Below are 16,790 nucleotides of genomic sequence, written 5' to 3'. Positions count from 1 at the left end.
ATTAATACTTTAGTTTCTTTGTAAAGTGTATTATACTTATCCTTAAGGTCTATTAGCCCTTATTAATAATATTTAAATTTTGTCATATACGTTTATTTCATGTTTCTAACAAAATCTTTCATTGGTCATTTAATTAATTCACATTTTAAATAGCAGCTAAACCATATTTTCAGCAATATTAAACATAATTCTTTAATTGTTTAATTAAATAAATTTTATATAATTTTTGTCTCAAAACAATTTATATTTCTTTATAAGTCCGACGTTTCAGCCAATTCGACCATCCTCAAGGACAATATACCACAATCAGCTTTTATTATAAATATGATTTTTAACAATTTTAAACAAATAACAATATTATTAATAATTAGTCCTTAATATAATTTTAGAACAACATCAATTTAAAAAAAAAACTTTATACAGGCTATTCTGCCCAGGTCTATAATTTCATTCCACAATTACTCTATGAGACATTAAAAATTAGGGACACATGTAATTTTATTAATAAGCGATCCTTACCTTATGTATAATTACCTATTTTGTCAATTCTTCACAGTAAATTAAAAATTAAAACTTTTTAATAAAGGATAATTAAAACAATTAAAAAAAGTAATTAATAATCATTAATATTGATAAATTCAGATGAATTAGTATTATTATTAATAATTAGGGCTTGCGAAAATTAGAAAAAACGAAAAATAAAATATGGGTGGAAAATTGAGCCTAGGAAACTCTGTGAAATGTTCGGTGCATTATTGGTTAAAATTGTAAAACAGAATTAAAAAACTTTAATTGGTAAGAAGCATAACTAATACCGTCCTTAGACCCCGAGAAATTACGTCACGATCTACTGAAAGCTACAGAGTTTTACTTTATATTTGAATTGTATTTCGTATATGTTTCGAATTTAGTTGCTTTATTAAAAAGCTAAAATTTAAATTTCCAACAAGTACGCTCCAGCCTTAATACTAGAGCACAACTAAAATAATAGTATAGTAATGATATAAAGCTATAATAATAATTAAAATATGTTAAATTTGATTAAAACCAGTTTTAATTTATTTTTTATAGATTATATAAATAAAAAATAACGATGAAAAAAAATGAGAAACCACTACAGATCAAAATACATGAATTGAAAATCCGGTACTGCGCGCGCATTACACACAACATTCACTTACTACTATACTTTTCATACATAATTTAATGAAAGTAAAAAATGATCATCATAATCAAAACATAACATAAAACACAATAAACATAAATTATTAATTTCCGTTTATGTATACATTTTTGTCTTAGTTTATGTTTACGAGTTCGTAGTACAAGACCCCAAGAGGAGAAAACGGGTAGTTATTTCATCTTAAATTTTTATTAATTTTATGAAAACTATTTATAATTACTAGTCAAAATTGATGAGTCTGCCAAGTATAAGTAGGGGGGAATAAAAAATGGAAGCTGTTTCAAAAACGTAAAAAAAATTAATTTTTTATAATGAGCTCTATATCTTAAAAATAACCAACAATACTATAAAAGCTAACAGAACATTATTTAAAGTAGAGTAAATTTTCTTAAATATGAGCCCTAATAGATATTACGTTCAGTAGTTCGTGAGAAACAGCTTTTTAAATTACAACATTTCATAAAAAATGTACCGAAAAATCAGTAGTTGGTGAATTTATTTTGAGAAAACTGTATCTCGAAAACAATTCGACATACAGATGTTTATTAGCACTCAAATTAAAGTTAGTTTAAAGAACTATAAAATAATTTATAAAGGTTATCTTCGTAGGAGTAGTAGTTTCCATGATATCCAACAAGATAAATGCACAAAATGTTGATTTCTAGTTGTTCGAATAAATATTTTGAAAATATCATAAAAACTACTACTCTTACGAAGATAAACGTTATAAACTACTTTATAGGACATTTCACTAACTTTTATTTGTGTGCTAATAGACATCTATAAGTCTAATAGTTCCTGAGATATTCATTCATAAATTAAAATATTTCCCCGAACTACAACTAGAAATCAACATTTTGTGCATTTATTTTGTTGAATATCATAAAAACAACTACTCCTACGAAGATAACCTTCATAAATTATTTTATAGTCTATTAAACTAGCTTTAATTTGAGTGCTAATAAACATCTGTACGTTGAATGATTTCTCAGATATAGTTTTCTTAAAATAAAATCTCTAACTACTGATTTTTCGGTGCATTTTTTAAGATATTTTGCTTTTAAAAAACTATATCTCGAGATCTATTAGACGTATAGATGTCTGTTAGCACACAAATAAAATCCAGCTAAATTTACTATAAAGTAGTTTATAACGTTTTTCTTCGTAGGAGTAGTAGTTTATATGATATTTTCAAAACATTTATCCCAGCAACTAGAAATCAACATTTTGTCCATTTATTATGTTGATTATCATGAAAACTACTACTCTTATGAATATAATCTTCAAGAATTATTTTATTGTCCATTAAACTAGCTTTAATTTGATTGCTAATAAACCACTACCTACTGATTTTTCGGTGCATTTATTATGAAATTTTGCTTTTAAAAAACTATATCTCGAAAACTATTGAATATAAGCAGGTCTGTTAGGGCTTATATTTTATTATATATACTCTACTTTAAATGATATCTTTTTAGTGTTTTTGATAGTTTTAAAGATACTGGGCTCCGAATTAAAAATTAATATTTTTTTAAATGAACTATGCATATACCTACCTTAAATATGTAATTTCAGTTTCGAACATTTTGATTTTGATCTAGGCTATTCTCAAACACATACAAACCATTTCGCGAGGCTTGGCAAATTGAACCAAGTAAAACTTAAACGTGTATTTTCGACGAAAACTATTATTCGAAAAAGGTCACAATCGTATATTTTATGATTTGAATATTACATATACAGAAAAGTAAAAAAAAAAACATTTAAAAAAAACAACAAATAATCTTAAAAATCAATAGATGAAATAAAAATAGAACTCATCCTCATTTTTCAGGAGGATTTATTTGAATAATCCTTAACAAAATGTCAGTATTATATATTTTTATAAGCTTTGGATCGACTCTGGAATCGAGAGATTCTCCTGGGGCACACCCAGCCCCTATAAAATGAGGAAGTCCTCAGTGTTGGGGGAAAAATCAAAAATCCTGACCTCATCACCCTTAACCATTGGTCAAAAATCAATACTCGCTTGTCAAGTACTGTTTCCTATATTATGATTCCTATTTCCTTAATAAAACCATATATCTATTAATTAGTTCAAGCTTGTTCATTCTCAGATTATCTAATTAGGTTGACAGTTGAAAATTGATCAAATAGAGAAATATTTGAAAAAGAAGAAAACAAGAAAGAAGGTACTGACATCATTCATTCCCTAGTGTTTGAGATTTGTTTTAATGTTCAAATATTGTTTTTTCATGCGTGAATTAAAAAAGTAAATATTAACATGGATATAAACAAGAAAATTCTTAATAGTACGATTTTCGTAAAATTCATGTAACAGTTATTTCAGTAAGTATTATAAACTCAACAACAATATATTTCTAGTAAACAACTGCTATCAAAAAAGCTAATCATATGTGTGCGTTTATATATATATACACCATATGACGATTTCGGAGCTGTAAATCGGACAGACCTAAATAAAATAAATTATTTAGTATTCAATTTCCGCTAAGAACTATGTCGTCATAATGCAGGCATTTATCTATTGAGGCATCATCATTCTGACAGTCAAAGGTATCAAACACAAAAGTAAAATTCTTAAAAATTATAGAGATGATAGGACTTAACATGTACTGTAGAACACCCTGTATATACAAACCCAGCGACATATACATGTTAAGTGCATATTTCAGTTATGATTTAAGATTCAAAAGAATCCAGAGTAACACATTTTCGTGATCTAGAAATTAATGAAATCAGAGTCTATAAGTGACCAAAAATAAAGTCGCCAACTTACACAGCTGATGACTAACTTTTATAAGAGCAGGATTATACTAGGATAAATCAAAAATCGATAGCAAAGCAAAGTTTAAGATGCACATACTCTTAAGCTTGATAAGTCCGAACATCAACAGACCATTAACAGATAACAACCACCTTATTGGAAGTTGATGAACCAATTAAGCTTGTTAACGAAATTGGCCTTTATCTACAATGAGTCATCCAATTCATCTTGGCCCTGAGAGTTGTCTCAATGAACCACGTAAAAGTAGGTGATTAACAGGATTAGTAAAAACTGTTTTCAACTGTAAAACAAAGCCATTTTAAGGATATTACAAGCAATCCAATTTTTTTAGAATAATTTAAATGACAATTTGTAAAAGTTTATAACAATTGTAACGAGTAAATTAGATGAAACAAAAAGCAATGTATACAATTTTCAATAATTAAAGATATTGCATAATGAACGTATGTAATTACTAAAATAACTCAAATAGTAAATTAACTATTTATTATTAGATAACGTTTCGCTCCACGTTGGTGGGCTTAATCAGAGCTAAAAAAAAACAAACAAAAAACAACTAAAATTAAGTAAAAGAGTAATACAATACGATAATATGAAATTAAAGTTTATTATGTTCTGGATAAAAATTGTGTAATGTATGTGAAAGTTGATATAAAAATGAACAAAATAAACTAAAGAAAATAATAGATGTACAATAAAAAGTATAATTTTTTTATCTATTTATAGCATTTGCTACTGTATTTACATAAAAATATATGTAGTAAATTTGATTTAAGTTTATAATAGACAGATATAGGAATGTAGAGAAACCACTCCTTGGTAGCATTCTAATAATATTTTTAGATTAGAAAGTCTCGATGCCATCTTCTTTTCAGGTTCCTCCAAGGATTTCCAGGAATGTAAGAGGGAGCAAACTTAGAAACTACAGGGTTTGGGTGGTTAGGAAAAGGACAAATAAATAAGAAATACAAACACAAAAAAAAAACTACATCTAATGAAAAGGGGAATAACAAATAAAAAGTAGATAAAAGAGAAATATAAAGAATATAGGGCACACTAAAAGACAGAAAATGAGAGAAATAGGTATAAATTAAAAATAAAGAACAAAAAAGGGACACCCACCTTACAAAATGAAAGAAAACCAAAGTATGTTTTGAGGCGGCTGAATGGTAGCAGGGCATTCCCCTATAAAGACTGACAAATGACGTTTAAAATTGAAAAGGACATAAAATAATATATACAATAATATATAAATACAATAAATGCTATAAAATTAAATATTGCATTTTATAATTTTTTTTTCATCTTATTCTTTGACTGCTAATTAATTTTGGTTATCTTTATCTTTTTAAGCCCTGATGAAACACAGTAATCTGGGTTGAAACGTATTGAATAATGATTTCTACACATAGATGAGAATATATTTTCCTATATACCCAAATTTCAAACATTTAAAAAAATAAATTCTCGAAATTTCAATATTAAGAAAATTTTTAATCTTTATCTTCAACTTTCCCAAAAATTGACTTTCCGGATGTGCCTCTTTATATCATCACTTTTAAATTTTTTTTACCGGATTCTAAAAAAAGTTTCCAGTGATACAGATTAAGCTGGTCACAGCAATGCACAATTAGTTGTCCTTTATTTAACAGTTAATAAGTCTTATCTTTGTTGAAATAGTTTGAAGGGGCTTAAATGCCGAATTTTTAAAAAATCTTCCTCAAAAATAACTTTAATTCTGTTTATATAAAATAATAACTTTCTCTCACTGATAGCAGTAAGGAATAATAGATAAATATAAAATATGAATTAAAAAATAAAATAAATATGTCCTGTTTCCATCGTTATGATGACAATAGTCAATATTTTTTTTTCATTAACCTGTATATTGAATATACAGTAAGTGTATGACCATGAAACTGATGAAACTGCTGTTTTGAAATGTATTCATAAATGCATTTAATCTCAAAGTAGGATGCGCATAAAAGCTTTTTTTTATTACGTAAGGGGTTAATAAAAATAAATAGTAATAATAAAGCTAATGCAATAGAGAAGTAAAATAACAACAATAATTGATAATGGAATTTGATTCAATGATGATATTTGATATATATGATGATATATATTATTATGATGATATACATATTGATGAATTCAAGACGGGAAAAGGATAAGCTAAATATTTATAACTATCAAAATATAGACATTCTATAATAAAAGAGTTTATAATGCAATAAATACTTTATTCTCATGAATAGCCAAAATTTGGTTAGTAATAAAAAATAATTTTAATTTAATGATGCCAGTTTGTTAACAAATATGTCATTGCTAATATAATCAGTTTCATTGAGAAACTATTTTACAATGACATGATGGCCACATTTCGATAGTGTAAAATATTTTTTAACCATTGACTAAAATGCGTATACTTTCATTCATTACGTGAAATAAATATACGAGTCAATTTTTTATATATTGTTATTTATAACCTCGAAACATTTTAGGATAGAGAAAAATATTATTTTTCCTTCAATCATTAATATAAATTGATATTTTAGAAACGCAGTTTTGTGATATTCATGCCCTAAAATAAATTCATATCTACTTTATAACTGGTATTAACAAATTAAACATTCAAATTCCCCGATTACATGGCTAAGGAAACAACAGTGTTTTCGGTTTTTAGTAAATGTACTCCAGATTAAATTTCATCATTAATGAAGCCATAATATTAGTAATAAGTCAATCATTAATTGCCGTGTAATTTACTATCATCGGCCATAAAAGTAATGACTATCATAAAGTTTCAGAGGAAAATTCCTTAAAGTGAGGTGGTGGATTTTTTTTTTTTTTAAATGCATTGGAATTGTTTATTTATTTATTAATTTGTTTCTTAATAAACTAATTTTCCTTATGATTCAATAAATAAAATCGTGATATCAAAGAATTTTAATTTTGGAAAGAGGACTGTACTTTTTGGCAGGTGTGTCAAAGGCCGAACTAATATAGGCACAAAATCTGAAAGCTTAAAATGGTTGAACGGATTTCTTAAAATAACTGCCAGTTAGGATAAAGAAACAGTTTAACCACTGTTCTACGGATAGACAGGCTTGGCACAGGATGAATTTTAAAATTCCATTGCGATTTGCTTTTTTGAATTAAAAAAAAAAAAGATTCAGCTGTAAAAGAATTCGATGAATAATTTAAATTTGTTAGTCTCTGTAAAAAAACTATTAATTTTATTTGTCCCCAAATTAAAGAAATACTTAAGCAATTTTTAAATTGATTTATTATTTTTTAATTAGCAATAAAAATGACATTATCAGTGAATTTAAGATAGTTTCCTAATCTAGCTAGACTTATCGATTTCTCCGTTCGATCTTTCAATCGAGTTTAGAACAGTAATTAGTTAATTTTGCATAAGATCCCCCGCTGCGAATTTCAAAAATCCTGTGGGCAAACCGGTTTGGAGAGAGCTTGACCAGTTCTCGCCACATTATGTTCAATGGTATGTTGCTAATTTACAACTCGTAAAATGGATCAAATAAATGTAAAAACATAAAACTATATTTATTTTTTTTTTATTAATGTTTCAGTTTCTTTGTAAAATGCATTTAACTTGTCCCTAAGATCTAATTAATAATAATTAAATTTGTTCACATATTTTTATTTCGTGTTTCTAACAAAATCTTTAATTAGTCATTTAATTAATTCACATTTTAAATAGCAGATAAACCATATTTTCAGTAATATTAAACATAATTCATTAATTGATTAACAAAATAAATTTTATCTAGTTTTAATCTCAAAAAATTTATATTTCTTTGTAAGTCCGACGTTTCGGCCAATTTGGCCATCCAAAAGCACAATCTTTCACACAAAGCTTTTAGTATAAATATGATTTTTAACAATATTATTAATAAATTGTCATACCTTAATACAATTTTAGAACCAAATCAATTTTTAAAAAAAGGAGACATTAAAACATTATTGAAAAATATAATTTTATTAATAAGCGATCTTTTAATTACCTATGAACTTATGATTAATTACCTTTGTCAATTCTTCACATATAATTTAAAATTAAAACTTTTAATCGCAGTAAACCCTCTCTATCATAATTTATCACAATTATATTTGTATATAATATAATACATAACTTCTTCACAATCAGGTCAGGTATTTAATTTATTTATATCAACTATATTTTGGTTAAATTTCCTATTTATTTTATTATGACAATTCATATAAAGGTTTTTTAATAATTATCAATATAAATTTTATCCCATATTTTTCATAAATTAATTTCACTTAAAATCTCTGCAAAGTGTTGGTTCAGATTTCTTCTGTCTGTTTTAAAATTCCCTGTATTTTTATCATTATATTTTTTAAAATACATAATATTGAAAATATTACCTGATATGATCCTTCTAACTATTTTAATATACATTATATAAATTAATATGGAATATATTGTAAGGGTAAAAATTGTGATCGTGTAAATTTTAAAATTCGAGTTTTCAACAGAAATAATGTTTTGAGGTCCCCTGAGTTTAAACAATTAGGTTTCGCAAAATAGTATCCGTGTGTGTGTGTGAACAGCAAAGTTCAAAAACAAAAAGTCGCACGAAGCTGGAATTAAGCATTTAAGTCGGGTATATGCCTAGGATGTTACACCATTTTTGTTCTCGATAAAATCGACTTGCCGTAAATGCTGCTTTATAAAATCTATTTTTCACATTTTTTCGATTTTATTAAAAATGATTTTGATTAAATTCAGTTCAACAATGTATAACTAAGCGATTTTTAATATCAGCTTGCTCATATCTTTATTAAAATAGTAGTTAATAAACAGAGTTCAAAGCCGAATTTTCACAAAAAAAAACCTCTCAAAAGTATCTTTAATTTTCTTTATTTGGAATAATTAAACATTTCTCATTGTGAAGAGTAATAGATAATGCATAAATATGAAATATGAAAGAATTTGATAAAATAAAGGAGAAAGATAAGCAGAAATTTAGAGACTACAAAATCAGAGACAGCCGAGCTAAAATTATCTTTAAAGTAAATAATTATCTATCACAACCGGATTCGAAGCCAGGTCCTTGGTTATTAGCACGGTGTCACCCCGTTCCCCACATGAATAACAATATACTCGTACGACATAAAATTTTAAGTAAATCAATTACTTATACTAATTGAAAATTTCAATTATCAATTACACTTGTACATTTTGAGCATCTCTTGATGTATTAAATTTGAAAGGATTTTCTAGTAACAGCAATTCAAATCGTCTATATAAACATCTTCAGATGTATGTTTTGATAACAATAATGAAAAACCATTATTTTTTAAATGACAGCGGAGTACTTGCAATTAGTTGTTTTTCTCAATGACGGTGTTTTCGATAAAGGAAAATATAGCATGCGATATTTGTATCACTAAAATTCTATATATCAATGTATTTGAAATATAATCGGTTAAATAGAATAAAAATTAAAGTAAAGTGTTGAAAATGAACAAATCTCCGTTACCAATTAATTCTTAAGAATTTTTAAAACATTCTACTAACCACTTCTTATTAAATTATCTGAATTACTTTAAACTTAAAAATCTTTTTACCGATAAATTTTTTTTTTAATAATTTATTTATTGATATTTACAACTGTATACATATATATACAACAAGTAAATTTGCTGTAGGTGATATAGTGACATGATAAAAACATGTGGAGAATCTACCCACTGGTAGAACTCCAATAACATTTCTAGAGGAGAAGATCTCGAGGCCATCTTCTTTTCAGACGCCTAAGAGGATTATTAGGTAATGAAGGAGAAGCCAGGTTAGAAACAAGTGGATTTGGGTGGTTGAGAAGTACCGATAAAATAAAATTTAAAAAAATAATTTTTCGGTTCTCAATGAAAATAATTAAATTTTGAAACATTTTTATGAATATATCGATTGTTAAATGTTAATCGAAATTATGATCTGATATCGAAGAGTATTATTCTTATTGATATTTTTTCTTCATGTTATGATATTACATGAACTCTATACAACAATTTTAATATTCTTAATATAAAGAATTTTATGTTTAATAAAAATATATTAATCTCTTTTAATAATTATTTGGTGCAAAAATAATTTTCTCCAGACAAAATAGCACCTTATGGTCATTAAAAAAAAATTTCTTATATTGTTGGTTTTTTTTTTTTAATTCCTATGAACAAAAATCTTCAAATTTCCACCACGAATAAAGGGGAATTATAAAAATGTCAATAATTCAAGTAAATAAATAATAAAACATTATTAATATATAATAGTTAACAATATAGGAATAAATAAAGAATATTTATAATAATTCACTAAATAAGTCAATAAGTTCGTGTGGGCTCATAGGGAATGAATCCATTAAATTATAAAAAATAAATAAAACCGTATATGAAATATAAATCTACTACATAAATAATAAAATATTGCGGTAAATAAATAATAAAAGATTGCTCATTTACTTATAGTAGATGAGTAATAAAATATTATGAAATTAAAACAACTAATTCTAACCGCAAATATACCTAAATAACATTCTATTCCTAGATTTGTAAATTATTTTATCAATTAAAGTTTAAAATTAATGCTGATCATGGTTATTTAACTCCTAAATCTATAAGAACTGAATTTTCCCAAAATATTTACGGTTGAATACTTAAAAGAATAGAAAAAAAAAATTGTTTCGGAAAAACAGAAATTCACGGAAGTGTCTAAAGGAGGTTATGAAAGTTATGCAAATAAGCTTTCAGTTTTATGCACAGTCCCTTACCACTGAGTTACACGCTCCCTCTATAATATTACATATCGTTTACAAATTTTTACATGAATTTACGTCACACTCTTTTTTCCTCTTCGTTATTACACATATATAGGCTTGAATTGAAAATTCTTTTAATTTAAAAAAAAAAATGATTTTTTTAGCATTAATTTATTTATTCTTCTATTTATTATTTATAGAATTTTATCAAGTATTTAAAATGAAACGTTACGAGCACTGGTGCAACCGTTGGTAAATAAAAGATGATGAATCAAATGTACACAAGTGACTTATCCTCAGTTCTTGCCCACCAGTATGATCTAGTAAAATTTCGTTCATTATGTAGATTTCCGTATCTCTGCGATGTGCTACCCACCAGCTAGACATAAAAGACAAGAATTCACAGAAGATTTAGTCAATTATGCCAACTGCTGTGGCAAAGTATTTATACTTTCAACGAATAATAAATTTATAGTTTATTACATTATCAATAGAACAATTAGTGCACTAAAACATAACCTTCATATCCCTTATGTACCAAGTAGGGAGTGGTTTTCTACCCGTCAAAAGCAGAGGGAAGTCCCTCCAAGAAAATATTTGAAAATTAGTTTGCTAAAACAAATACTTATAGTGCATTTACCTATTAAAATCTTTCAATTAAGACACAAATATCAGGAAAAATAAACAACAAAATATTCCTAACAATAATTATTTACAAAATATATGTTCAGGGACTCACCTGCGGTCCGTGGACCTAAGAGGTACCAACGTCTCACAGCGAGTAAATTTTCGAAATTTCATCTGAACCAATCCATCTTGTTTAATCCTCTACACGCTTCTAGAATCTACCACGAAGATCGAGACGGCAGTCATATTTAAATTAGGGATCTTTTTTTAACTCGAGAAACAAGACTTGACAAAAAACACTCCTTGACAAAATAATTGGCCATTCATTTTTTTTATTCTATTTTTAGTTATAAGATTATTACGTTTATGGATTTTATTAAGAACATTTTAGGCACGTTTCATCAAAATTGTTAGAGCTGTCGAGGCCCTAAAATCTACAGAAAAATAAATTTTCGAATATTGTACAACGAATAATTGCTAACAGGATTAACTCCCGCATATGGGTGAGAAAACATAAAAAAAAAAAGTACTTAAACCAATCACTCTGTTTAAGGGATTATTGTGGAATAGACCAATGTGTTTTTTACATTCAGTGGGCTCTGAATGGCATAAATATTATGAGAAATCCTAAAATCATAAAATCGATTCTAAAATTTATAAGAGAGCTTTAGTGTAAAAATATTCCATACATTTCTGGAGCATCTTTAGAGTATTTTATTTCTTTTAAAAAAAAACAAGAAAATAAAAAAAATGGCTTCCCACTACACTGAAGTTACCCAGCCGGTTCTTCCCCAAAATCTGGGAATTTAAAATTTTTCTTGAATAGGACATGTCATTCAATTCATATATAGATATAGAACTAAAAAATACTTGAAAAATACTTAGCTACTATTAGAAAAAAATGTTTCAAACTATTAGAAACATATTTGTTTTATTATTTTACTGAAAATCAATTCAATATAATAAAATATATGACCGGACTTATTTCTTATATTATGTAGTTAATAACCATTAAAGTGAGTTTTTGATCGTTGAAGTTTCGGAGCATCTTTCCAATTTAGTTCTTGAAGAACGGAATATTGCCAGACAAGTTAAATACGATGAATTAATTATTATTATTTTATTAACTAATAAAAGTGATGAAAAAAAATAAGAATAAAATTTATGGTTGATCAAAAATAGTTATTTCAATAAAACCTTTTTTAAAGATATATATTTAGTGATTTTTTACTAGCAAAACATATCTAAAAATTGAATCACGAAATCCATTGGAGCAATTTTTCTTAAACTTTAAAATTAAGGATTTTCTTTTTAGAAAGTTTTAGTGATTATACTATTTTTTTTTAAATTGTTGAGGTAAAAATATTTCCATAATGAATATATTTATTGTATATTGGAAGATAAAATATATATTGGAGAGACATCAAAAAAACTAAAAACCTTAAACAACATATCACAAACTGTAAAAATGTCAAAAATATAAATCAATGGTTATAAGATGAATTAATTATTATTATTATTTTATTAACTAATAAAAGTAATAAAAGAAAATAAGAAAAATATTACTTTATGATTTAGAAAAAAAAAATATAAAAATCTAACTCAACTACATACTTGGATACCAATAAAGAATTCGTTTTCAAAATGAATTTGGATAAATCAATATATATGGTAAGTATAATGTTTTAATACTTGAAACATTTTACAAAATCTGAGTTCTACTGTATATAAAAATTTTTATTTAAAAAAAAATAATCACAAAAAAGAAATCAAAGTTGAAAATAGTAGCTAATTTTACTACTATCTGAAAACCATTCTCATTGTCAATTATACTTTACGGATCCAAAAGAAGCCTTTTAGACCAAGCGGAAGACAACTTGGAGTTTTTTAAAATGGGGCAGAGAATACTTGGCCCGAATTAAGATGAGTCAATATAAAATTCAAACGGCTACACGACGCGGCATTGCGTAAATTTAATTGAGTGTAATGGCATGACTGTCATTAAAACAAGCGTGTAAAATCGTAGGAACAGATAAGGTACATACAGCTAAAGGGATAGTTATCTCTGAACCGACGGGTAAACGTCAGGGCAGATCCTTAGCCAGAGGAGACCATGGGATTGGGGAGGGGTTCAAAATACCCAGGACTTCCGGGAAGTCAGATAAAGCTTTACTAAAAAAAGTGTATACAGTCAAAAAGTTTAACTAATAAATATATGCAATTAAAAAAAAAAATCATTTCAATTTATAATAAATAAAAAAAAAATCATTTCAATTTATAATAAATAAAAAAAAAATCATTTCAATTTATAATAAATAAAAAAAAAATCATTTCAATTTATAATAAATAAAAAAAAAATCATTTCAATTTATAATAAATAAAAAAAAAATCATTTTAATTTATAATAAATAAAAAAAAAAATTCAATTTATAATAAATAAAAAAAAAAATCATTGCAATTTATAAAAATAAAAAATAAATCATTTCAATTTATAATAAATAATGCCATGTACTTTTATCGTATTCAGACAGTGTACCCTCATTTAGAAATACTTATTTTGTTTGAAGTTAAAAATAAAATAAAATGGCATCTGATAAGTCTAGTTTAAAATTTTACTCGTTTATTCAAACATTCGTAGGAAATATCGCAACGGTAATGTTGTGAACTATTATAAATTCTTAGAAAATAGTTCAAGTTCAACTAGTGATATCATTTTCCCTAACTAATTATTTTTAAATTATATTATCAACATTGAATAATTTTGTAAAAGTTGAATTTTATTTAAAACAATAAACTATATTTATAACATGAAACAGTAAGTTTAATTTCATCGAATAGTAATCAATCTGATCATATGAAATATTGAGTGGGAGGGGCCTCCATACCGGTATTATATTATAGGCTTAGCAGGCGGCGACCCAGTCTAAGGGTCAATCAAGACGTAAATGGGATGATTTAATTAGGTCTGACGTGTTTTTTTTTTCATCGGTTTCTTTTTTATTTATTTATTTACTCATGATTAACATGTACATAAATTTAAAAAAAAATTGCTTACCGATTTTTCTTAGATCGGGTAAGGATAATTGTATACATATATCTCTATTACTCACTGTCCATAAATGTGGCTCAGATTATAACACTCAACAATAAGATAAAGAAATTAAAAAAATAAATAAAATAATTTAGAGGAAAAGTAGCTTCTAATGTATTTTTCGTGTAATGTTTTTTTTTTAATGATTACATATGTTTGTTTCATTGTATAAATGGAAAACATTTGTATGATACCAATAAAGCTATATAATGAATTATTTGTAAGTTTACTATCTGTATCATTAATCCTAAACAAAGAATAGAGCAAAATGATAATAGCCATCAATATATTTTCAAAATTGGATTAAGGCTTTTTATAAATTATTAAAATAATTGTTAGCTAATTTTAATTGAATCAGTCAGGGTTTTTTATTTTCTAACACAGGTTGTATGGCCTTAGACGGGAAACACTGCGAATATCTAAATCGCAATCCCTAATTTAATTTTTCACAACATCCTGGTCAGAAAAACTTAAAACTTTTTGTATTTTTTAATTTTTCAACCCCAAAAAAATATTAATTAATTTTTTTTATTTGTGAAATGTTCTTATTCGATTCGAAAAAATTCACATATTTATATCATCCCGTCCCTAAGTTGAGAATATAAGTCATAAGTTAGGTGATATATATGTTCCTTCTACAATTATCTATCTTTACTATTTAAAAATCAAAAGACAATATATATAAAACAGAACAAATATTCGAAATATCAAAAAAATAAAATAAATAAATAATGTTTTTAACTAAGCAAAATTGATTTATATAATGTGACACTTATAGAGTATATATATATATAAATAGAGAGAGAGAAAGAGAGACAGAATAAACACTTATACAGAACCACATTGCTGTCGATTGCTATAAATCGTTTTAGTGTTGAATAAAAATAATTATTTTAAAAATAAATATAGAATTAATAAAAGTACAAATAAAGAAAAAAAAAAAGCCCCAAAGAAACATTTGCAAATCGTTAGGATTTATATCTACGACTTCCTACTATAACCAGTTAAGATAACACTCACAATATCTTACTTCACAAAACATCTATGTCTCACCATTTGAAAAAAATAGTTCTCAATTTTAGTTAAAAAAAAATATAAATAATAATAAAAAATGAAAAAAAAAGTTTTTAAATATTACGAAGTATATAGATTTTGTTACCTCAAAGATCAGTTAGGGAAATAATGAATGAACAAATGACTTTAACGCGTTTGCATCTCGATAACAGATGAAAAAGTTGCCGTTTTTAATTCAAACGGTATTTAATATTATGTAACAGAAACAATTAATTAGCCTTCGTGTTTATGATAGCGCTGACTTTAAACTATGTATGAGACAGTTAATGAATCAATTACGGAAGGGCATTAAAATAAAACCTAGCGTAGGAGATTAGGGCCATTCAACAGTTTTGGGCATATTTCCTTCCTGTGTACACCGATTCACAAATGAATAAACGCTCTTGCACGTTAATACTGACTGAATCAAGAACGCTAGACAGAAAGGTTTATTTATTTATTTTTGTAGTTTTAATTTGTAAAAATACTATACGTGAGTTATTAATTCATGAACAGGGATTCATAAACGGGATAAAGAAAATAAGAAGGTAAATATTTATCATTTTTATAAATACTAGGAAATTAATTGATGATTCTGAGGTCATCAAACGCTATCACTCTTATCACACAGAGCGCATTTTTATGGCACGTTAATCTTCCCGCTGAAATGGTATTAATAAATAAAAAAAAATATGATTATAAGGACACTTCTCTGTATCAAATAGTACAGTACTTAGTAGAGTACTCATAAATGACATGTAATTTAAAGGGAATGTTATGGCATTGATAAGACAATCTGTTGAACATTCAAGGTTTCGATGATGAGCTTGGGACGATTTGCAATGCGATCTTTGACGCTTGGCACAGGCTCCTATGTACGAAAGAGTTGGACTCACCGTTAGTGTCAGTGTAACCCCAGTCGTCGAGCATCTCTGCCCAGTCCCTGTGGCGGCTATGTTTTAAGACTACTCTTCCTCGTGGTGGGGGTGCGACGTCACCTTCCAGTTCCTCCCTACCAGTTCCAGCTCTTAGGACCTAGCCTGTACCTATTTGGGACTTGGAATTTTCTTGGGGCATCTCGGGATATCAGTTCAGTTATGCATTTAAATCGACAAGAGATTTACTTCAATATTGTGACAATCCTGGTAAATATAAATATATTTATTTACTCAAGTACGAGTCTGATTTTGAGTTCCAAGACTCTTAGGAGTCAGAGTG

General features: G+C 26.5%; 1 protein-coding gene across 1 annotated transcript in view; it reads right to left on the bottom strand.

Moving 5' to 3' along the window:
* LOC106680391 (carbonic anhydrase 1) overlaps positions 1-16,546 on the bottom strand; it is a 210,213-nt gene extending 193,667 nt beyond the window's left edge. Inside the window, exon 1 of the mRNA XM_014420084.2 lies at positions 16,469-16,546. Within this exon, the coding sequence (XP_014275570.1) occupies positions 16,469-16,502 (34 nt within the window). The 5' untranslated portion in view covers positions 16,503-16,546. The remainder of the gene's footprint in view (positions 1-16,468) is intronic.
* Between the last annotated feature and the right edge of the window lie 244 nt (positions 16,547-16,790).

This window comes from Halyomorpha halys, unplaced genomic scaffold (genome assembly GCF_000696795.3).
Source record: "Halyomorpha halys isolate HHAL.00 unplaced genomic scaffold, Hhal_1.1 Scaffold258.1, whole genome shotgun sequence".
NCBI classification, from domain to species: domain Eukaryota; kingdom Metazoa; phylum Arthropoda; class Insecta; order Hemiptera; family Pentatomidae; genus Halyomorpha; species Halyomorpha halys.
Note: the sequence above shows the minus strand (reverse complement) of the source record. Positions and strands in the feature narration are given on the sequence as shown.